The 22,632-nt window shown below is 39.9% G+C and overlaps 1 protein-coding gene across 1 annotated transcript; it reads right to left on the bottom strand.

The window, feature by feature from the left end:
* Window positions 1-211: 211 nt before the first annotated feature.
* On the bottom strand, window positions 212-15,284 carry rb1cc1 (RB1-inducible coiled-coil 1). Its single transcript, XM_075483223.1, has 23 exons — window positions 14,937-15,284; window positions 11,883-12,015; window positions 11,670-11,796; window positions 11,397-11,567; window positions 10,318-10,520; window positions 9,747-10,161; window positions 9,483-9,653; window positions 9,199-9,383; window positions 8,875-9,061; window positions 8,013-8,094; window positions 7,824-7,888; window positions 7,638-7,741; window positions 7,278-7,404; window positions 5,238-7,165; window positions 4,856-5,042; window positions 3,842-3,950; window positions 3,325-3,616; window positions 2,667-2,715; window positions 2,522-2,569; window positions 2,027-2,085; window positions 1,699-1,826; window positions 1,337-1,407; window positions 212-1,120 (listed from the first exon to the last, which is right to left on the bottom strand). The coding sequence occupies exons 2-23, from the start codon at window positions 11,951-11,953 to the stop codon at window positions 1,043-1,045; spliced, it is 4,857 nt and encodes a 1,618-aa protein (XP_075339338.1). The 5' UTR covers window positions 11,954-12,015; window positions 14,937-15,284; the 3' UTR covers window positions 212-1,042.
* Between the last annotated feature and the right edge of the window lie 7,348 nt (window positions 15,285-22,632).

Below are 22,632 nucleotides of genomic sequence, written 5' to 3'. Positions count from 1 at the left end.
ACTTTTTTTTACCCCGCAATTAGTAATGCAGAACTCCTAATAAAAGTTTCTTCTGTTTAACCACATTTCATCTATAAAACAAGAAGCTTTTCTCCATCTCTATAATGCGGAGCCCATTGTGTTGTTGCCTTAACATCAAAGAGAACTCCCAAATATGACACAAAACACGCAACCAAAAGGGGAGCAAAAAGAAAAAGAACGAGGGACAGAATACATTTGGGATCAATCCTTTATTGTTTCAAAACTCTATCTTTTACAATACAGTCATTTATTGTTACATGTGATTTTATGAGTAATATACAATGTCTTCCGATAATGAAGCACAGTCACAACGTATTCCTTTCTATGTATCAATATTCTATGATAGTGAGAAGTTTGTGCTGATATATTTACTTAGTTCTGACAGCTCAATTAACTTCCCTTTTCCAATCAACAAAAGCATTGTTTTTCAAAGTGCATTTCAAGGATTGCAAAGACGACCGTTTGCCGCAGTCAGTCGTAAATGTACACGTCAGTATCGACAGAGGGCCAAAACTGCTTTGTGAGTAACAAACAGCATTAACTACATTTCCAACTACGACATTTATCTGATAAGTAAATCAAAGAAAATATTTCAATATGCATGCCATGAACATTCCTCCATAAACATTTATTATAAATGTATATATAGTTTTTTTTTCTATTTAATTATGTTGATAGTGACACAGTATTTTCCACAAAAGGACAAATGCTGATGAGAACTAATATTTAACATCCAAATTTTGTTCAATTTCACACACAGGTCAAAGGGCATAATGCCACAGTGTATAGGACAATGCCCCCGATTAAGTTAATAGCATTTGGTCCACAATAACAAATCTGGGTTTAAAAGAAAATAAAAATGTGATACAAGGTGGGATTACGAACTAAAACGTAAAATAGTCTGACGTTGATCGTAATTCTTTCCATTTGTCTTTCGATGTTCAAGTTATGAATTATGCTGTGAAGTTTCTGTTCAAAAATTAAACAATATAAATATACATTTTAGCTCATTACTTGGCTATTATACTTTTCTGTTCCACGGAACAGCTTTCACTCTGTAGAACTTGGTTCCTAAAGGAACCTTGAACCTGTTCTGGGCCTGGAGAGAAAAAGCAGAAAGCTTTGTAAGCAAAAGAAGCTTCAGCTTGTTTTCATGATTGTAACAACACTGCTGGCATTACTCTCAATTATGAGAATAAATAGTTTATAAACCCAGTGTAAACGGAGGGAAAGAAGAGAAAATAAAAAGCTTTCTGGGCCCACATTTATCCATTAAATGTCTAATAAATACATGAGCAAGAAACATTTTCAGTACCTTTTTTGCCTGGCAATATTCCTTCTCCATCACCTTTCCAAGTACCCATGGCCGCCTTGAGGTCCCTGATGCTTCACAATTATAACAAATCATAATGTTAAACACTGAGCACTCAGAGAACAAGTCAAAAATAATGACATGACAAACACAAAGCTTTTAAAATACTATTCGTAAGAGTAGGGAACCAATCTAATTTTATTTAAAGACCTAAGATAGTTATGATTATAAATCCGCTCATGCCTTCCATATAAAATCTAACGGACATCTATAAGCTTTACCTCTTTATCTTTTAGTAAATCGCAGAACTAATTCGAAAAGGTACAGCCCTCATCGTGATCGTGAAGGGTTTGAGTGGAGCTGACCTGGTTTGAGGTCCAGTGCAGTGAGAGACTCCGAGTGGAGAAAGTAGAGAGTGGGACCGACTGTGAACAGCACATAGTTGTCATGCCTTTCATCCAGGATGATGAGAACCAAATCGCCTACCTGGAAACTGAAACGCATAAACAGAGAAACAAAGGGATGATGACACAGGGCTCTGCAGGGTACAAAAAACATATCAACAGTAATTCAATAATAATGTGTATAATTACACTGCATGGAATGATGGTCATTTTAAGCTGATAACAAACTGACTAAAAACACATTGTTGAGAACATGTTATGTCCCTGTTTTATTCTACTGTTCACTCACTCTCTGATGGCGATTTTGTCTGAATGCCGTGACGACACGGACGACATGCTTTGAGACATCTGCAAAGAAATAGATTAGGCCAACGTTACTCTTATTTCATCATCCCAACAGCACACACAACATGTGACTTTCAGGAAGACTCATTTCAACATTTGTTTGATTGATGAGCGGAAAATAAACAAGCTTGGCGATCTGAATTACTTTAGGCCAGCTGATAGCAACACACTTTAATCTGACCTAGTCTTGGGAATATGGAACATGCAATATTGGGATTGCTTAAGAAAAATGTCAAACAATAAAGATATATTTTTAAGCTTTATACCAATATTGTTTTTGTGCTTTAACATGATCCATCACTTTGCTCACTGTAATAACACACTTTCCAAACAGTGTTTTTTCCTTTGCCGAGCTTTGACTCCTACATCAGGATGTTATTCCATGGTGCTACTGCCACCTAGTGGGAAAGACATTGGATAAGGATGATAAAGGACTGACCAATCTTTGACTGAGGCGCTTGTTTTCTTCTTCCTTCATGTGCAAGGTCTGCAACACACATGAAACGGATTAAGCACAAAGGCGTGCAAAACATGCTCCTTTTTGTGGTCAAATGCAATAACGTCGACGCATTATGCATATTTACCCTCTCGAGCAAGATTATCCGTTGTTTCTCCTCTGACATCATAGCGTCACTACAACAGAAAAGATCAAACATCAACTGTGTGCAGTATGTAAGTCAACATTTATAAAAAAAAAATAAAGACAATTGTATCACTTTCATCTTAACTGATAACTTAACGGATCTTAGTACTTAAAGTAATAGATGAAAAACTTACACTGTCTGATCCTAGTCTCCCTTCCTTCTGCTGTCTGTCCTCTGTCCATCCATTTTTGGCTAGTTTAAACAATGGGCTCCGATATTGTGATAGGTTCGTTTCTAGGGCTGGCCCTAACTTTGATGTAATCCTGACTGAATTTACACGCGGGTTAAAAGTCGCCTTCTTTAGGCCCGTTTTGCACTGGATGCATTTGAGACTGACATGCTGAGAAAGCAAAACCCATCCATCGCAGACATAGGAGCACAGAGAATGTAAAAGAATTGGTCATCTCCAAGTCTATCATTGCTCCAAACAGTGTGTCACTGCAGGGAAATATCTAAGGCCAAACGTGCAAATGTGTTGGCTTAATCGAATTTCTTCGGTTTCACGTGAATGTTAAAATGGAACTACATGAATGCGACACTATAGATCACAGCCACAGACATCTCAAACCATAAAATATTTATTGAGTTTGATGCTTACTGGACGGTCACCATGCTGGCTTCCACTGCCGAATCAACATTTTCGTCATCGCGAATGGCCGCCACAGAGGCCAGTCTGTCAGTTTCAGCCAGGGTCTCAGAAGAGCAAGCCCCAGCAACAGGCAGAGCTTTAGCTGCTGCGGCTGCTTCTGTGACCTCTTGTGCAGCGGTGTTGGGGGTGAAGTAGGCCGAAGAGACCAACGAGGTGCTACGCAGACGGTTAAGTTCTTCTTCCAAGTGTTTCTTTTCCTGCATCACACTAGCCCGGTCCTCGGACAGCGTCTCAATCAGACCTGGAATGGGATAAAAACGGATAAAATAAACAATGGCATGTGCTGACAGACGGTGTACCACAAAACGCAAAACATTTATTTTCGTCAATTTCAACACTGTTTATGTAACAAAAAGAGTGCGTTTTAAAAGGAGGAAGACATTTAAAATGCCATTTCTGCCAGCGGCTTCCTTCATAAGACAAAGAATGACACTTTTCTCAGACCAATAAGCAGTGCAGCACTCACCTTTGTCCTTTTCCTGCTGCTGAGTAACATTTCGCAACTGCTCTGTCAGGTCGTTGATGATCTGCTCCTTCTTCAGCTTCTCTCGGGTTAGAACAGTGTTGAAATTTGTCTGAATTAAAATAATGAGAACACAGCTAGTATTAAAAAAAATAAATAATAATAATCCCACATAAATTCTTTAAATTGTGCCAACTTGAGTGACAAAAATGTGTAAACCTAGACATTAAGTGTTAAAGCAGAAAACATTTTGTCTCTCATCCAAAAGATTCCCTCCTTTCTAACTGACAGGAACAAGGCTTCAGATTTCCAAACTCTTATGTGGTCCATTGCACCTGAGACATTAGTTAGTGTATTCTGAGCGCTTCTTCATTAGGTCAGTCAGAAAGTTAGGAAAAAAACACAAATTGGCCTGCTACAGTTAAGCGATCCGATGCAATCGCTGTACGTTTACATCACAGATGGTTGCCCACATATTGGGAAAGCTTCTACATTTAGTTCGGAGTAAAGAAGAAGGGGTTCTATGAGCTACAGCCACCATTCTTGCAGTGTGGACACAAAAAAAGAGGGGGACACTGACAGGTTTCATACCTTGTCCAAGACATTCAACTATTTCACGCTTTTCAGCAGCAGAGAGATCCGTTTTCTTTCCCATACTGCTTGAAAATGGTGGTCTGCTTAATAATGTGGAACATCCTTCATCAGCAGTTTTTCTTTTAATTAGGCTCACCTGGCAAACTAATTATCACAGGTGTCTGAGATTCATTTCAGTGCCCAAAAAGCCCTGAGACACAATACCATCCACGAGTTTAATGGAACACAAAAAAAAAATTGAATCTTTATGATACTTAAATACAATTTGCATAATAATTTGGAACGCGGTGTACATCTATTTCAGATGCTAATTTATCAGGGACACATATATTAGATGCTTTTCCATAAAACAAACCAGCTCTCAGTTCTCATCAACATCCCAAACACATCCCTTTGAAGCCTATTTAACGCCAAAATACAAACCTGCTGCTCTGCGATTAGCGATGTCTTGAGGTTCTGTATCTCTTCATTCTTCTTCCTCTCCAGGAGCTCCATCTGGGTCTGCAGGGAGGCCCGCTCCTGCTGCAGGCGCTCTTGCAATGCCGAGTCAAGAGAGAGAGGTGCTCCGGCATCTGCGTGACCCTCAGCACGAAGTGGCAGCCCTTCATCACTGAAAGGCATAGTTAGGTTTCATTTCAACAATGTAAATACGACATGCCAAAAATCAACGGCACGATGGAATTGGAGATTTTCTTTTACACAGGTTTAACCGACAACTTCAATTTTTAAAATCATTTCTAAAAACCAGATCAGCAGTGCTGTTTCTATTTAAGAAGCATTTGGGTAATTTAAAAACATAAGTTACCTTCTTGAGGACTGTTTCTCATGAAGCTCATCCTCAAGGTGTCTAATTCTATCTAAAAGGCTTTTCTCCATCTCATCTTTCTGCTGTTCTAACTCTTTAAATGCATCGTGTGCTGCAACATTTGTAGCCTCTTGTTTTTTAAAATCTTCCTCAATTGCCTTTCTGTCCTGCTCTAACTTTTTGGACAGCAAATCCTTTTCTCCCTCCAAACGGCTGATAACAGTCCTCAACTCCTGCTCCAGTTCTTGGAAACTCCTGAACTGGTTTTCTTTTCCTTCAGTTAGAGCAGCCACTTGCTGAAGTAACTCCTCTTTAAGTTTCTGCTGCTCCTCAGCATGGTTCCTTTCAGCATCCTGGACTTGCTGCTGCAAGGCAGAGAGCTTGCTGTGCAACATAATAGTCTCCTCCTCATGCCTGTCTACCAGCTCTGAGATGCAGTGGTCCTTCTCGATCCTCATGAGGGTTCTCAGCTCTGCTAGGTCCACTTCATACTCCTCGTTCTTTGCCTGAATCTGTTTTTTTACATCTGCCAGCTCTTCTGTAAGGGCTTTGGTGTCAGCCTCGACTTGGTTCTTCACAGCCTCTGCCTGCTGCAGCTTGGCATCCTCAAATAAAATCCTCACCTCTTCTGTCTCAGACTCTTTCAGGGCTAGCTCCATCTCAAGTTTGCAGCGGAGTTCTGCGAGCTCAGAAAGCCGAGCTTCCAAATCCTTGATTTGAATGTCTTTCTCTCTAATAGCAGAGGCATGTTTATTGGCTGCCTCGGTTAACTGTGACGTATTTTCAATAGCAAGATGCTCCAGAGCCACCTGGTTGTCCTTGTTTAGGGCCTCCAAATCTGTTTTGTGCTCCTGCTTCATTCTGTCCTCCAACTCCTTTAAATGGCACTGAGCAACAGCTTCCAACTCCTGTCGGATCTTCTGCTGATTACGTTCAATCTCAAAGTGCAGGGTTTCAAGCTGGCCGGTCAAAGAGTCTTTTGCGGCTAAGAGCACCTTGACCTCTTCGGCTTGATCACCAATACTCTGTTCAAGGTTTTTAATCCTGTCAGTCTGACTACTCTCTTTGTCAGCCCATCGCTCTTTCTCATTCTCAAGCTGCGTAAGTTCCTTCTCTTTGCGCTCCATAAGTCCCTCCAGCTCCAGCATTGCCCGCTGGACATCTCTGACGATATTCTGGTTTACTTGGTTTTCCTCGGTCAGTGTGTGAATCTGCTTGTCCAGCTCTTGGCGAAGGGTCAGAAGTTCACCTTGATGCTGCTCCCTCAACCCCATTTCACGGGTCTGGCAGATGTCATCCACAGTTTTGTGGACTTCTGTGGACATACTACGCAGACCCAAGCCAAAGTCATGTAGTTCTTTTAATGCAAGACCTCTTAAGTGACAAAGGTCATCTTTTACACTTTTTAAGCTGGAATGGGACTCCTCTGCAGCACATCGGTACTTCTCAACAACTTCTTTGAGTTCAGTGATCCTCACGTTTTCCCTCTCTAGTGTTGTGGTATCCTGCATTCGCTTGTTGTCAATAGCATTAATGACTGAAGAGTAGAGCGATTCAACCATCATTTCGGGGCTAGCAGGGTCACTGATGGGATTCGGAGAGGTCAAGTTTCCTTCAATCACAAACTCGTTGACAGCTGACATAAAGTCAGATTCAGGGCTTTCTGCTAAAGAATCCAAGTCAAGGGATCCCTGCTGCAGGACCGCATCCATGTTCGGATGGCCAATGGTTTCAAAATCAAATGTTTGTGCATCAATGCTGTCTGGGGATAAATCCTCTAGAGGAGCAGGAACGGGTACAAGTAAGGGCTGGCAGCTGGGTCCATGAAGGTTAAGTGAAGGAGGAGTTTTATGTGTTGTGGTCCCAAACATGCTTTCAGACTGTGGGGTCGTTGCAGTTGATCTATGGGCACTTTGACAACAAGACAACTGGGAAAACAGGAGAGAAAAGCACAGAAAATCACTAATTCGTCATTCAAACTGGAGCCTTCAAACTAGGCTATGACTTGATAGCACTGGAAGTAAATAATGGGTCCGTTACCCTTTGTTCAGTTAGCAGGTCAGTAATAGTTTGAGACATTTCATCCACGCTCTGCGCAGCTTGGACCAGCTGATGAAGCGTGTGTACATGGTGATTCAAGGGCTCAAAGTCACACACGGTGGGGACCCTGCCAAAAGGTATTGGGAATTAAATTGATTAAAATACATAGCATGATTTTCTGTTTCATAAAAGCAGACTGTAGCAGAGATCTTCAACTCATCACTTTTCAGGGAAAAAGATTTGTTTTCATGCCTGTTTTCAAGCAAAATGACTAAAATACAAAACCAAAATATTTTTCACTTTTATGTTACAGACAATACCTTACATCTAGAATCTCAATGACCAGGGACAGTGACTTACATGAGGAAAGGCTGCACCTCCACAGGACAACACGATTTCAAGTACTGCAGATCATCAAGTGAGATGTCTGGAAGTTCGTCGTCAAACTTTCTGGGCTTTCGTGTCTGCAAACAATCAAACGGAGAAAATAATTAAAGTGGGAAACACCTAATGCAATCTTCTTAAATCCCTGGTCCTACAACTTACACAAAATGATGTCGGAGGCCATGAATCAAGTCCTCTAAACAATCGATTTCGGAGAAAAGACTTCCCTAAAAAAGGACAAAAAGAACAGCAAATGATTCAAAACTCTGATGTCGCTTGGAATTCATGCGTTATTTCAAAGGCACATTTTATTCATAAATGCTGAATTTTTTTTTTTTTCTCAACACTCACTGAAGAGTTTCCCAAAGGATTCCCTTTTGAACTTCTCTGCCTCGTACAGTTGTTTCCCATCCTTCACAAGAGCGTTGGCCCACTGACGGAATTAAGAGAAGATTTTGGCATAAAAATCATACAACAAAGTAAAAATCACGTTCCTGTAAAAACCTACTTCTATTACTTGATCATGAACAAGCAGCGACTGGCTAATATGTCCCACAAATGAGCTGCGACACAATTTACATCGTGTCAAAGTCACAGCCATGCACCCCAACGTGCCACTGATATAAAGCTTTCAAAGAATGTTGAGAGAAAGCAGCACAACAGAGCAGCCTTTCTGTCTGAGGCATGAAGTGCGCAGCACACATCTCACAGACTGAAGTTTTACAGATCAATAGTTCACAAATTAATATTAATAAAGCACAAACAATGCTTCTCACCAAGGTTATATGTTAGACAACGAGCTACAAGGTCATTTTCATTATTCAAGGCCATTCTCTGAGCTGAATGAAGTGCCATCAGTGAACAGCTAGCAAAGACATGTGACAACCTCTGAAAATAGCAGCAGGATCTACCCTTAGAGTTAAGGTTGAATGTACTGCTATTCATCATCAACTGTATTCTATTGGTACAAACAGGCTCTGTACGTTGAACTAAACTACTTAAGTTGAAAAAAGATCTGGTAGATCTGATACAGTTTGATGCCAGCATTCAGTGGTCAATGAATCTTTGTGAACCACAGAGCAGAATTTTTCATTAGGGAAGTAAGAAAAATGCTTCCATATGCTGTGAATAAGAAAAATCGATGCATCTCCAAACTGGATTCAAAATCAGTTCAATCACAAACAAGTGTCCAGTCATGGCATTAAGCACTGACCTCTCGGTAGTGGCGCATAAACATTTTTCTCCTGACAACTTCCACAACTGCCAAGCAATACATCTGGGGCACGGAACTGAGGGCCTCGACCACCCTCACCCTCTCCATCAGCTCAGTCAAAAGTCTGAGAAGAGCCTGAAGTTTCTCTGCATCTTGATCTGCATGAAGCATCACGTAGCAGCACCATCTGAAAAGAAAAGCAAAAAAAAAACAATGGTTTCAAATGGTATTCTTACATTTAACAGAACATGTTACAATTAGGAGCTATTAAAAAAAAAATGATGAATAATGAAATATTAACAGAGAAAAGGTTTTCAGTTTTACTTGAGTCTGACTTGAAGGTTGTTTGCTAGTTCTTGTTTGGCAGTGGTGCACTTCTTTTTGATGTCTAGCAGCTTCCTGTGGTTGTTCAGCATGATCATCAGCTGGTTGGTGTGACTCAGGCACAAGTCGGGCAGGACAGATGTATCCTTCAATTTTTCCGCCCGTGTCTGATTGGCCAAAAATCCCTGCAAGCAAGACCACATAAAAACATTTCTTAACAATAATTGAAATTGAAATCAAATTTGAGTAATTACTTAAATCTATTAGCGTTTATCTTTAAATACCTGAGCCAGTTCTTTCTGCTCATTCACCAGCTTCTTACAGCTTGCAATCATTTGGTCAAGAGCATACAACCTGTCTTCAAGCCCTTTGATGGCTTTCATGTTTTGATTATCTAGCTTTGCAATTGTGTCACGACATTCTGCCAGGAAGGGTTGAATGATCCGCGAGTCAAGCTGAAAGACACAACATCTCCATGAGGCCACATTTCTTCCCCCATAAGCATATTCAGTAAACTACTTTGACATGTCAAAACATCAAATGCTCACCCTATTGATGGAATCAAAGCATTTCCTCACAACCGATTCCACATCATTGGGTCTGTCTTGTACGTTGATCCAGTCTAATAGTGTAACATTGAATGAGGACGGGTTGGCAAACTCCGGACTGTCATCATCTAACAGCGCAGCTCTCAGCCCGCCACTGTCAGTCATTTCGTTTGTTTCGGGGTCTCCATCTGGCTCGCACGTGGCCCTTCCCGAAGCAGACGCGGATGCGGATAACTTGGAGGTCATGTGTGCTCGAGCGGCGTAGAGCAAGGACTCGGCAAACTTTTCTTCTTCTGTGTAATCTGAATCCTTTTCTGGGGTTGAACTGGACTTCTCTACGCTCTCTCTGTAACTGTGTCTCGTCAAACACTCCAGCAGAGGTATCCTGGCCATTACAGAGACCGCTGTCCCTAACCTGCAATCAAGACAAAAATATCCATTGAAACACAATGCACAATATCTTGGTGGTGCACAATATCACTATGCAACCTTACTCACCAGCCATTTTCCTTTTTAGGTTCGAACCTCTTGGATAAAATCACTAAAGTCAAGTACCTCAACTGACACTCACTTTGAAAGTTTGACCTTAATTTCCTCCAGGTCACGTTGATAACTGCTGTATGCTGTGTTGAATTTCGTGAGTAACTTCTGATAAGACAGAGTGCAGTCGTCCAGATTGGCCATGATGGCAGCCCAGCCTTGATGTTGGAGATGTTCATCATGAACCAAACGTTCACAGAAGGAGCAAAGTTTGTTGGCAACTTCAAACATTTCCTGGAGAGGTTGAAAAGTACGTCAGAATGTCAACATCACGGATAGTCGAACAGTTAATTCAATACGTTACTAATTAATAGCAAATAATTCAACAGTCAATTACTTCGATTCAATTATTCTATATTATATTTAGAGATGGCTGCCTGAGATACACCAATTTCAATCGGTTTCTCCAAAAGTGCCAGAACCTTTTCTCATTCTCACTCAAACAAACCTAAAAGTAAAGTGCTCCAGATTACCGAACCCAAACAAAAATTTGATCGCATTATGTACCTCAATATCTAACTTTGCAGACAACTCCTGCACAATAGGTCTCACCCTGCTGGGTGTACAGAGGCCAGTGTTAGCAGTCCATCTCAAGACGACGGCTTGTGTTGACTAAAATGGCTTCTGTTACTTGTTGTTGCTCTTACAATGGCAGAAAAGAGGAACTCTCTGCATTTTAGAATTCCTTACATGAAGCTACCCATCTGAGAAGTTTAAATTGAAATACATCTCATGGTATATGAAGTGATGTTCATTCATACAAAAAGATTGTCCGGTGCACTGGCTCTCTGTACCTGTGTGGCGCAAACAAATCAACTAAAATATTACTGTGAATTGCAAGCTTTGCCTTTTCTTCGAGTTCCTGTGTGTAATATATAGGTAAACACACTGCAAAAAACGCAGTATAATAGTTATACTGTTTTTATTGCTTTTATTGGAGGTTCCTGTTTAATATAGCATGATTATGGCCTCCCTCTATCAATTAGTGCATCACAAATGTATATCATTTAAAGAGGTACTTCAGCAATCATTCAAAGGTCTTAATCCAAAAAAATAACAGTGAAAGCCAATTGTAAAAGAAAAAAAAAAAACATAAAATGAAGTAACTACCAGAGCAAGTTGTGTTCGTGAGGCAACGGTGTGAAAGACAGCTGGCATCAGTAAAGACTCCTCCACCTTAACCTGAATCTCACTTTCAATCGAGAAGGTGGTTTTGGGGATTGTTGGATCCCGGTCAGACAAGATCATCTCTTTGTTGAACAGAAATATGGGGTTGGTTTCCTAAAGATCAACAGTAAGACAAGAGTAAACAAAACATCCCCCGTGCATTCTGCATCCACCCGAAGACAACAGGAAGCAAACCAATAAAGTGCATGAACTCACGGTGCCAGCACTGTAGCTGCAGACCCGTCTGTCTACAGCCATACATTCCCCTCCATTGACAACAAGGACTTGATGCTGAATTGCAATCTTATATTTGGCTTGGATGGCATGTTTAAGCTCAAGCACACTGAAAAAACAGAAAGCAGGGATTCAGTAAATGATGAACAGGATGAATTGAGTTTTTAATGTCTTTGATTGATGTCAATGCCTTACGTTTGGACCGCAAGATCGGTGTCAAACGTCAGTGTGCTGCCATTGTTGACCTGGAACACATACAACTTCATGATGAATCTCACGGAGTTCTCCCAACTTTCTTATCTTGTTCATTTAGTCACGCACCACCACCCTGTAAAAACAAACAAAAAACATAGACATGGTAATTAATGACAAAGTGTAATCACAGAATCACTGGTGTCATTATTCTAACCAACTAAGGGTTAACCTCACCCCTACCTCTTAGCCTAAATTCACTATTCAAAAACAATTTAAGGCTGAAAAGAGGGGGGGGGGGGGGGGGGGGCAAAGTGGATGTGAGACAGAAGTAGCTCAGTGTAACAGAGAGAAACTGAAGGACACAAAGTGCTAAGACACCTGCCATCTACAAGTCTTTTAAGCGGAGACAGACTGAATAATCAGTTGCCAATGAGTCAGGATGATATTTTTGCCATTTTGAGATAATCGGTGTGAGCTGGCAAAAATGTCACAAAGATCAGCAAAAAAAGAACAACCCATCTTCCGTACTTTGCCAGTATGGCTGACATCTAACAATGTTTTTGACAGCTTACAGCTGGGGAAAACACTGGAGAGAAGGCAGAGAACAGCCTTCGAACAGTAATGTGATGTTAGTTGGTCGTGCCTTTACTGAAGCCGAAAGAACAAGTCTGGACAACTACATTAAAATAACTGGTCTTAACAAAAGAGGTTTAGGAGGGAAGAAAATGTCTCAATATACATTTAACTGAAAATGAGCATGGTTTCATAGACTCCCATCCAAACGTGATGTGGGCTCCTCTCATTTTTTTTTTTTTTAGATATAGTTTATGATATAAAAAAAAGTCCAAAACAGTGTGCTCTACGTCAGAGCTGACGTCACAAGGTTCAAGTATATTAAAAACTGAGGATTGTGCGTTGTTGAACCAATTTAAATTTCTATGAGATGCAGATGTTTAAAACTCAAGTTAAAAATAAAGTAAACATGAATGCTGGCATCGATGAGTTTTATGACAGTATGGCAACTTAATTGGGTTTCCAGTTTTAAAAAAAAACTAATTATCGAGTGCACATGTAGCACATCTTTGGATAAATTCAAGTTAGACTTGATGTTGCCATTTACTCAGGTACAAAACCAACTTGATCAAAACTGAAGGAATGACCTGCTGCAACGTGGGCTACAATGGCGTGAAAAAGAAAGTACACCTGTTCTAAGGTTTTACATATCGGGACATAATAAAAAAAATAATCATGTCCTTGCTAGAGCGCAACACACGACGACACACGACAAATTGCACCAAATCATTCTTTCCTCAATGAAAACTAAGGAAAAAAACGCAGATGCAGGGTGTGAACGTGCACCCAATGATTCAACAGCTTATCGACCCACCTTCAGCAGCAATAACTTTAAGTAGTCATTTTCTGTATGGTGCCATCAGTCTCTCATGTCACTGTGGAGGAATTTTGTCTCACTCTTTTCTACAACACAGCTTCAACACATCAAAGTTTGCAGGTATTCGTTTATGCACGTTTGTGTTAAAAGTCCTACTGCAGGCTGAGGTCTGTCTGAACTTTGATTGGGTCACTGCAGCACCTTGATTCTTTTCTTTTTCAGCCACTCTGTTGTGAATTTACCTGATGTGCTTGAGATCATTTTGCATGATTCAAATACTTTGTTATACAGAAGAGTTCATGACTGACCGCACGGTGTCCAGGTCCCGCGGCAGCACAACAAGCCCAAATCATCCCACTCCACCACCACACTTAACAGCTACTGTGAAGTGTTTGTGTTGATAAGTCGTGTTTGTTTTTTATTTTTTATGGACAAACATGTCCACTTTGATCTAGAAAGTTCCATCTGTTCATGAAATATTATTCCAGAAGTCTTGTGGTTTCTTCGTGTGCAATTTTGGAAACTTAAACTGTGCTGCCATGTTTGTTTTAGACAAAGCAGGCTTTCTCCTGGGAACCCTTCCAAACAAGCCATACTCACTCAATCTCTTTTAAATTGTACCTTCAAAAACTTTAAGGTTTGACATGCTAATTGAGGACGTTACGTCTGAGATGCAGCTCTTTGTTGTTGTTGTTTTTTTGGAATTTGTCTGAGCAGCGCAAACACTAGTGTCATGAATGTTTTGTGGAATAATGAGATCCAAATTCTTTGAGAATTTGAAACCACAGAAGAGGGTGTACTTTATTTTTCACTTGATTGTTTAATTACTGTATGCCTAAAGAAGATATTGCAGTAGGCTTTTTAAATTTTAATTTGACCTTATACATCACATGTATCAATAATTTAAACAGAAGCGCATCGTCTTTCCCATCTATTTCAAGTTGCGAAGCCCTTGCGATTGTTGTCCACTGAAGTGGTGGCTGAGTCACCGTGACATAAGGTTAGGCTACCGACTACAGTAAATTCTTAGATATTCAAATGGTCACCTACATTCTTGGTCCCATTAAGGACAAACTTTCAAAACTGTCCAAAGAGATTTAATTCGGCCGACATTTATCTAGAAGTGGTGAGCCAAGACCCAAATGAGTGAATTGCCACAATAAACTTAGACTAAACCGAGTTAGCACTACGTATTAGCTGTTGTAACGATGTTGTTACAACATAAAACACCCCACCTATTATACCTCTTTCGGGTGAACAACGTTAGTTACCTTTTTGCCGTTAACACCGTCAACGGTTTGTCCGTTTGCAGGCCTCTTATAAGTCAGTACTTCTTCTGAACGAATGTTTATGATGACTGAGATCACTCAGATTTTGTTATTGACATGGAGGCCTCCAATTAGTCATGACTCTTGTGCAAAAGAACTAGCAATCGGCAGCTGCTAGCAAGCTAGATAGTCAATAATAACCCGTTCTGTCTGCGCTAAATGGCCATTAGCTAACACAGCTGTCCGGCTAACGCAGGACTGCAGGATCTAACGTCGATTATACTGATATATTCAGTAAGACTGGCCAAAATAAGAAACATGTCTTGTTTGGACGTATATCAATACAAGGTTTGAATTTCACAAAGAAGTAACACACTAGATGATGTAAAGTCTTACCTCATTCGCTCGCATCTCCCTTTTCTTGGTCTTGGGCTAGGCGAGTTGGCTAGCTAACAAGCTAGCAGATAAGCTAGCTAGCTAACCCGTTTTAACTTGGCATACATAGGGCTAGCTTGGCAGTCACTTAGCTAACATAAGATAGACTAACCCAAACTAAAAATCATTTACACCCATGAGTGTATATCAAGCATATTCCTGTTAATTTCTAATTGGGAACAAAACTCCAGCGGTTGTTAGGCAACACAAGAGCAAGACCACCACTTGTTTATCTGTAGTAGCTAACTACGCTAACACCCTCTCTGTAGCCCTGACTGTTTTGTTGTTGTCATCTGCTGGTGTGCAGTCCGTGGACGATCTGTTCAGAAAAGACCAATTGACGGCGAACATAACTGCAAGATGGGTAAGGCTAACCTGGTTGTTTTTTGTTTTGTTTTAAGCCTTTCATGCTCGTTTAAAGTGCTTACGCGTGGTTGGAGATTGCCATTTTGTTAGTTAGCTACATTATAGATAAAAACTATACTAGTTAAAAAAAAAAAATCAATTATAGTTGTATGAAGTAAGTCACTGACTTGTGCTTTGCAGAATTTTACATACCGGTAATCATATGTAAATGTAAAGACATGGTTTGGTTTGTACTACTCTGTCCATTAGGAGTTTTAACTAAGACTCAAATTGAACTCTAACACGTTTTATTTGATACATCTTAGAATTTTTATTCTATTGTATTTTTTTCTCCCTAACCAAACTACTACACTCAGTGTGAATTCAAGTTGGTTTAATGTGTCTCGAATTTGATAATTAATTTCATAGTCTTCAGTAAAGGAATTTGGGACCTATTGTAAATTGAACATTGTTGCTCATTGTTGTTAAAAAAAAAATTCTCTTTAGCTGTTCTATTCAGATTTTCTGACAAGACATCATCTATACCGGATTAATAAAGTAAAATTATACAAATGCATGCATATTCCACTGTTCGGGTTCAAAAAAGCATGCTCGTATATTAGTTACCAATTTCCCATCGGCATATGCGTTCGTCACAGTTTCCAAGTGTATTCTGGGTAAATAACAGGGGAAAAAATGCTGTTGAGTGTTTTGGTGCAACATGAGAAGGGGTGTGGTTAAATTAAGGCTGCAGTGTGTGTGTGTGGAGGGGGGGTTCCTATGTTACAGCAAAGTTTGGAGACTGTCAGAAGCTTTTTTTATCATGACATATCTTTATTAAAAACGTATTTACCATTCATGTTAACTATTTCATAAATAGACCTCTGTCTCACAGTGTTTTTGCCACGTTTGGATTTTTGTGGACCACTGTCAATCCAAGCTGCTGTCAATTGTCTCACTTTTTAAAAAAAAAAAAATAATCTCTACCTGAATCCTTTTTGATAATATCAAATAGCTGCTGGCTAACAGGATAAAACAAATGTATATAAAAATGTTTTTCAAAAAATGCATATTGGAAAAGGAAACGTGTCTTCTTCTTAGCTAAATTCATTCTTTTTTTGTGTGTGTGGAGAATTGTATAGTTTAAGTATAATTTCAAAATAGATCTGTGTACACCCTTTACTGAGCAAAGATAATCCAATGAGCTGGCTGACTGAAAGGATTACTACTTCTATCGTAGCTGACGGTGATGAACAGTATAAGTCATTTTTTATTCAGAAGTGTTGACAGTTTGTGTTTAACAAAATCTTGGACATTGTGATTGGCAAAGTCATTGGGAAATCGGACCAAAAAATTATTTCAGTTCATATTTTTACACATGTATAAAAATAGATGTATGTACATGTTTCACAGAATCACACTTCTTATTTGATGCACTTGGAGTTGAGATTGATTGGATAACTCAACCAGTGGAAACCTGGAAAGAGTATAATGGGTACCGATCGGCTGAAAAGTTTGTTAAGTCTGTCAAGATGACTTATGATGTTGCTGAACGGGGGGTGAAAATTATGTCTGACTTTGCCACTGAGATAACAATCAATCTAGAGCAGAGAAGTTGTCTGCTTCAGGTTGTGGAGTACCATAGGAGGAAATTTGACAGCTTCAAGAAAGCCACACTGAACAAACGATAATGTTATTGAAATAACTGACTCTCCAGTTCCTATCTATAGTATATAATTACTTTCATGTTCAACCTAATACACCTGGTTTTGTGTTCCTAATGTACAGAAAATGTTATTTCCAATGTTCCAAGGCTATTACTGTAAATATATTTCATTTCAAAGTTCAATCTGCCATTATATTTGTTGATTCATGTACATGTTACAGGTACAATGATGTGATGTCTGATCTGAAACCTCCGAAATCGCCTAAAATTTGTCACATTTTTACTTTAAAAACTACCATGACTGTCTAGTTCATGAATATATTGGGTATCACCTGAAAGTACATTTCACCAGCTTTCATATGGTACCTCTCATAATGCTCTATGATTAATTATATGGAAGTTATGAGGCAAAATGTCAGGCGTTTTTTACAAAAATAAACATTAAAATTTCATGGCTCATGAGGCAGGCCTTCCCATGGTCCAAAATCAAAATAATTTTATATCTGGCCTTTCCACAGCATGGAGAATGGGAATCATATCAATTGGCTTTAAAATAACAAAAAAAGTTTTTTTTTTAACAGGTCTAATGTACATGTACAAGGTAGCGAAATACAGTAATGTAATTCTCAATATTATGAACCGACCTTTCAGTCTTTGTAATGTTTAATTTGCTAAATATGTCACTAGAGGGCACTGTGTCTCAGTGAATTATCTGAAACCCATCTGCTTGAGGCTCAGCCCGTCATACATCGCCTCCGGAAAGCCCATGAAACAAAAAGGCTTTCATTTGTGCCCTATTGGGGGATGAATAAAGTATTTTTCTATTTCTATTCTATTCTACAGTAATCTTTTGTAAAATGCTTGAACCTATTGTTCAACGGGCTGCCTTAACTTTATAATGTACACCTCACAGTACAGTTGAATGAATCTATTTATTGAAACCAGTGAGGGTAATTGAATTGGCTAGCAGATAAAATAACTATGTAGTGTGTGGTTTGGGCCACATAAACAACTCCCATGATGGCACAAAACACAAAGTTAGATTTGAAAATTTAAAGAATTTGCATGTTAATTTCCCATTCGAGATTTAGACAAATCCATTTAACTTGATTGGAATCAGGATTCCCAAACGTAAAAAACAACCAAAACACCTTTAACCGTAGTAACCTGTGAATTAGTTTTTGTTTTCTTTTGTCCTCGATGTGATGAATGGGCAAAGCTGCACCCTGGCCTGTGATCCTTAGCATTGTGATATACATTTTCAAGTGATATACATTACATTATTGTGCGCCAATCTTTCCCTGTATCCTGACATCTCCCAGCCCCTGTCACAGGAAACACTTCTCCTAAGAATGATCCCGCCATCACTCTGCAAGAGTGTTGGGATGGCGTTACTGAGGTGGTGCGCAGTCCCCGATCTCCCTGATTTCCTGCAGATCTTGGCCTTGACATAATCCTGTCCTCCAGACTGATTATGTCTTGACCTTAGGGCTTGGGTGTAACTCTAAAATACACCATCAACTGTTAGACCTGAGGCAAGTCCATGCTTTCTTGATAATGTCCCTTGGAGTCAATTAGCCACTTATTGACTGCAGTCATCATGTAGGTGCACCAAAGTTCAAATGACTTAAAAACTCATACAGCTGAAATGTGTTCTGTCGTGGAAAATTGAGGAGAAATGTTTTCTTTTTGAAATTCTTTCTCAAGACATTGATTGAGACAGACACATTTCTGACTTATATGGCTTAGATTTGAGCCTACACCTTTGTCTTATTGACTATGTGAGGATTCATGAATATGTATCTTCGCCCCACCTCTGCTTCTCCTCTGTTTGCCTACAGCTCCTCCCTTCGCAGATTCAAGGAAACTTTGTCTGCTGCTCTAACCGGGGAAATCACATGCCAATCAACACTTTCCTCTCCTGAAAAAAACAGGAAAGGCTTCAGTACCTTTCCTGTTTTTTTCAGGACAGGAAAGCCAGTGCTTAATTTGTCGACCGGGAGATTCTAGAACATATCAAAGGTTCTTGTCTCTCTTATTCTTGCCTCTGCTCTGCTCTGTGTGTGTGTGTGTGTGTGTGTGTGTGTGTGTGTGTGTGTGTGTGTGTGTGTGTGTGTGTGTGTGTGTGTGTGTGTGTTTGTGAGTGAGTGAGTGTGTGTGTCTGCTGGGCTTGCCACAGCTTGGTTTGCCACAGATAGAAAGAAAAAATAATAGCTCTGAAGTTGCAAATACATGTGTGTTGTGGGCACCGACTACAAAAAATGAACTTGGGTCCATTTTAAGAAATTAAGACAATTCGACCTACAGTCTATTTCAGAAGTCTATAGGAAAATGACTATACCTCTTTATAGTCAATTTCACATCTTTAATAGAGCATGATGTCAATTGTGCAGTTATGGTCCCATTTAGAATAATCGAGTTAACAGTCCACATTGAGGCTGGCTAACTTGGCTAGCCTCTTCCCAGCAGGAATGCATATATGCAGTCCTCAGTTCCATTGCTCCCTCACAGCTTTTGGTTTCAAAATGCCAAGGTGGCAATGACCTCAACTCTCCAAAATTATAGCCTAAAAGGTGACATCACAGTTGCTTTCCTCATCTATGGTAATCGGTGAAATCTGTCCAGTACAGGATAAGCTGCATGTGGCACAAACTGTGACCTCTAAGAGTATTCTGCCAAATTAGTTGAGCCAAAAATGGACCAGTTGTATTTAAACATTGTCATATGTTCCTGCTACTTCACATCAAAGTTAGGGTTAGTGCCCCAAATCCCATGTCTAATCTTACCTAGTTCATCCAGTAAAGGCAACAAGGCAATGAGAGACTGAGCTGGGCTAGTTATGCGTATGTCTCTGTAGAAATAAAAGAAAAAACAAAACCGGACTTCCACTACAGGACTGACATTGGTGCAGAGAGGATTTAGAGGTGGGTATAATCTATGATTAGTGTAGAACCTAAATATCAACTCAACTCAACTCAACTTTATTTATATAGCCTTTTAACACAGCCGTGGCTGAAACAAAGTGCTGTACAACACAAAATACAAGGCATAAAACACAAGAACAATGCAAAAACAACAATAAACAACAACAATATTAAAACAATAAAAACAATAAAACAATAACAGAAACAGAGTCTCATGCTGGGTTAAAAGCCAGGGAATAAAAATGGGTTTTAAAAATGGGCAGTGAAGGGGCTTGTCTGATATAAAATGGGAGGTCGTTCCACAGTTTCGGACCGGCAGCGTAAAAGTCTCCTCTGAGCTGCCGTTTGGCCCTCGGTACCTCCAGGAGCAGCTGATCACCTGACCTGAGGCACCGGGTAGGAGCATAAGGGTGGAGCAGCTCAGAGAGGTAAGGCGGGGCGAGTCCATTTAAAGATTTAAAAACAAATAAAAGAATCTTAAAATGGACTCTAAAATCCACAGGCAGCCAGTGGAGGGAGGCTAAAATGGGAGTGATGTGCTCCCTCTTACGTGTTCCAGTTAGGAGGCGAGCGGCAGCATTTTGGACCAACTGGAGACGTGCGAGGGAGGACTGGCTGACTCCAAGATAAAGTGCATTGCAGTAATCCAGCCGAGATGTGATGAAGGCGTGGATTACTGTTTCAAAGTGCGTGCGTGCGAGGAAGGGCTTCACCTTTGCCAGCTGCCTAAGCTGGACTTCAGTACTGCAGAAATTTGCAAATATACTCAGATCTACACCACTGGATGAGATGGATAAAATGAAAACCAGTGCATGCAGCGTCATTTTAGCCCCACCTTGCAAGGTGATGTACTTGTTTCAGTAGCTTGCTCCATATGAAGGCTGTTGGCTGTTTGATTCTGTCATTTCATAATCGTAATTGGTGCTCTGCAGTTCCAAGTTGGAAATAGTAAGTCATGTTGACTGACAAGTCCTCTCACGTACGAAAAAGACAGGGTTTAGATGAGTCTGAAATATGAAATGTGAAAAATGTGAAAGGGTTCTTCAAGCAGGATCAAGGATAGATTTGAAAGTAAATTCAATTCAATAACGAAGCTGCTGGCTGAAAATGAGTTGATCACCGTGGTTGGTTTGCTAACTTCAACCGAACGATAGAAAATGAGTGAAAAGCTCCATTAAAATAGCCACCGAGTAAGGCCATCTGATCCAGTCTCAGCTGACTGAGAGCTCTAAAAGGCCTGTGCTCAGCAAAGCGAGTGACTTTCTACACTGTTGGTTATCTCCTTACATGGTGGCTTTGACTGATGTGTGTCAGTGGCATCCAAGACTGCCCAGACATAAGCAAGTCTTCTTTTCCTTCTGCAATCAGCTCAGTTTGCTCTTGAAATCATGCTGACTTTCGTACAATATGTGTAACTCCTATTTTTTACCAGAGAAACCAATTCATCCTTTTCTCTTATTGAGTTGTGAGTTTTGACCTCACTCTTTCACAAAATCATTAATAAAAAGATTGTTTGTAAATGTTCCTATATTTCTGATTATGCGCTTCTATTTTAAGCTGTCTCTTTGAGCACGCTTGATGACCATCAGAATACTCTGTGAGCAAGACCAAACAAGTCAGACACTAGAGACACGGCGTCTCACAGTGTAATATTTACCAAACAGGTTTATTGCCATTAAGCTGCATTTTTATTCAATCCATCAGACAGAACAGAGCTCCTTTGAAATCACGATAAGATTATGAATGTTGCTTCTAACTTCTACATAACCATTTTAGTTATTCATTCTTTGTTTCTCACAGAACTTCAGTAAGACGCTGCACACTTTAGAAGAGATGATTACAGTGGAAAAGAATATACAAGATGCAACATATAATCTCCCTCTCAGACCTGAAGTGTCATTTGCAAGCTTTTGCCTGATGTGACATAAGCGCAAAGGGGCTGAGAAATAGAGGTTTTAGAAGACTGTAAAGATTCTGTCCCTGTCCACTAAATTCTGGCAGTTCTACCTTTTCTTAGATAAATTCTTGGGTTTTAGAGCACTTTTTCAATGGGCCTTAGATCTGAATGAGTTAAGAACATGAATTAGCTTCATATTGAAGGAAACTATTACAGGTTGTATTCCAAAGTTGTGGATTAGAGATGACTACTCTTTAAATCGGATGTTTGAGTCTTCCACTTTTTTTCTGAGGAGATGCAAGGCTGGGACACAAATATAACAACGTGCAACCAGGGAAACTAAGGTAAAGTCAACACTGTGTTGACTTTTGCTTATGTGAAACTGTGTGGCAATGTTTGACTTTCATGAACACAATGATTCTTGACGCCACCTCATGGCTAAATAAAGATCAGGTGGAGAGGTGTAGCTCAACCATTTCACTTTAAAGACATGTCAGGGTCTTCACATTAAAAGTAAAGTGTTATTGTATCACTCCTAAACTTGTGGCATATATAGACATAGAGCCACTTCAGTCACATATGCTTCCATACAGGTGCTCGGTTTGCAACAGCAAAAAAAACAACATCTAATTGTTCTCTGTGGCACGTTTACATATGCTGAGCAGTCCCAGTTGATTCTAATATTGTCTGAATATGACAGAAGGAGAAGATCTAACTTGCTGAGGGGATTTAGTTTACGGGCATATTCTTGTGAAATATCTTATGTAAGAATTGTGTTCTAGTCTGTGTTCAAAAACTGGACAGGTATGTGTCTTCCTTGAATTT

Source organism: Odontesthes bonariensis, chromosome 14 (assembly GCF_027942865.1).
Source record: "Odontesthes bonariensis isolate fOdoBon6 chromosome 14, fOdoBon6.hap1, whole genome shotgun sequence".
NCBI lineage: Eukaryota > Metazoa > Chordata > Actinopteri > Atheriniformes > Atherinopsidae > Odontesthes > Odontesthes bonariensis.
Note: the sequence above shows the minus strand (reverse complement) of the source record. Positions and strands in the feature narration are given on the sequence as shown.

What these genes read in the sequence shown, in the direction of transcription:
- rb1cc1 (XM_075483223.1), bottom strand. Translation starts at nt 11,953, where the DNA reads ATGAAGTTGTATGTGTTCCAGGTCAACAATGGCAGCACACTGACGTTT. An exon ending in AACCTTCAAGTCAGACTCAA is followed by an intron (nt 9,062 to 9,198) that starts GTAAAACTGAAA and finishes TTTTCTTTTCAG; the next exon opens with ATGGTGCTGCTACGTGATGC. An exon ending in GAGGTGCAGCCTTTCCTCAT is followed by an intron (nt 7,405 to 7,637) that starts GTAAGTCACTGT and finishes ACCTTTTGGCAG; the next exon opens with GGTCCCCACCGTGTGTGACT.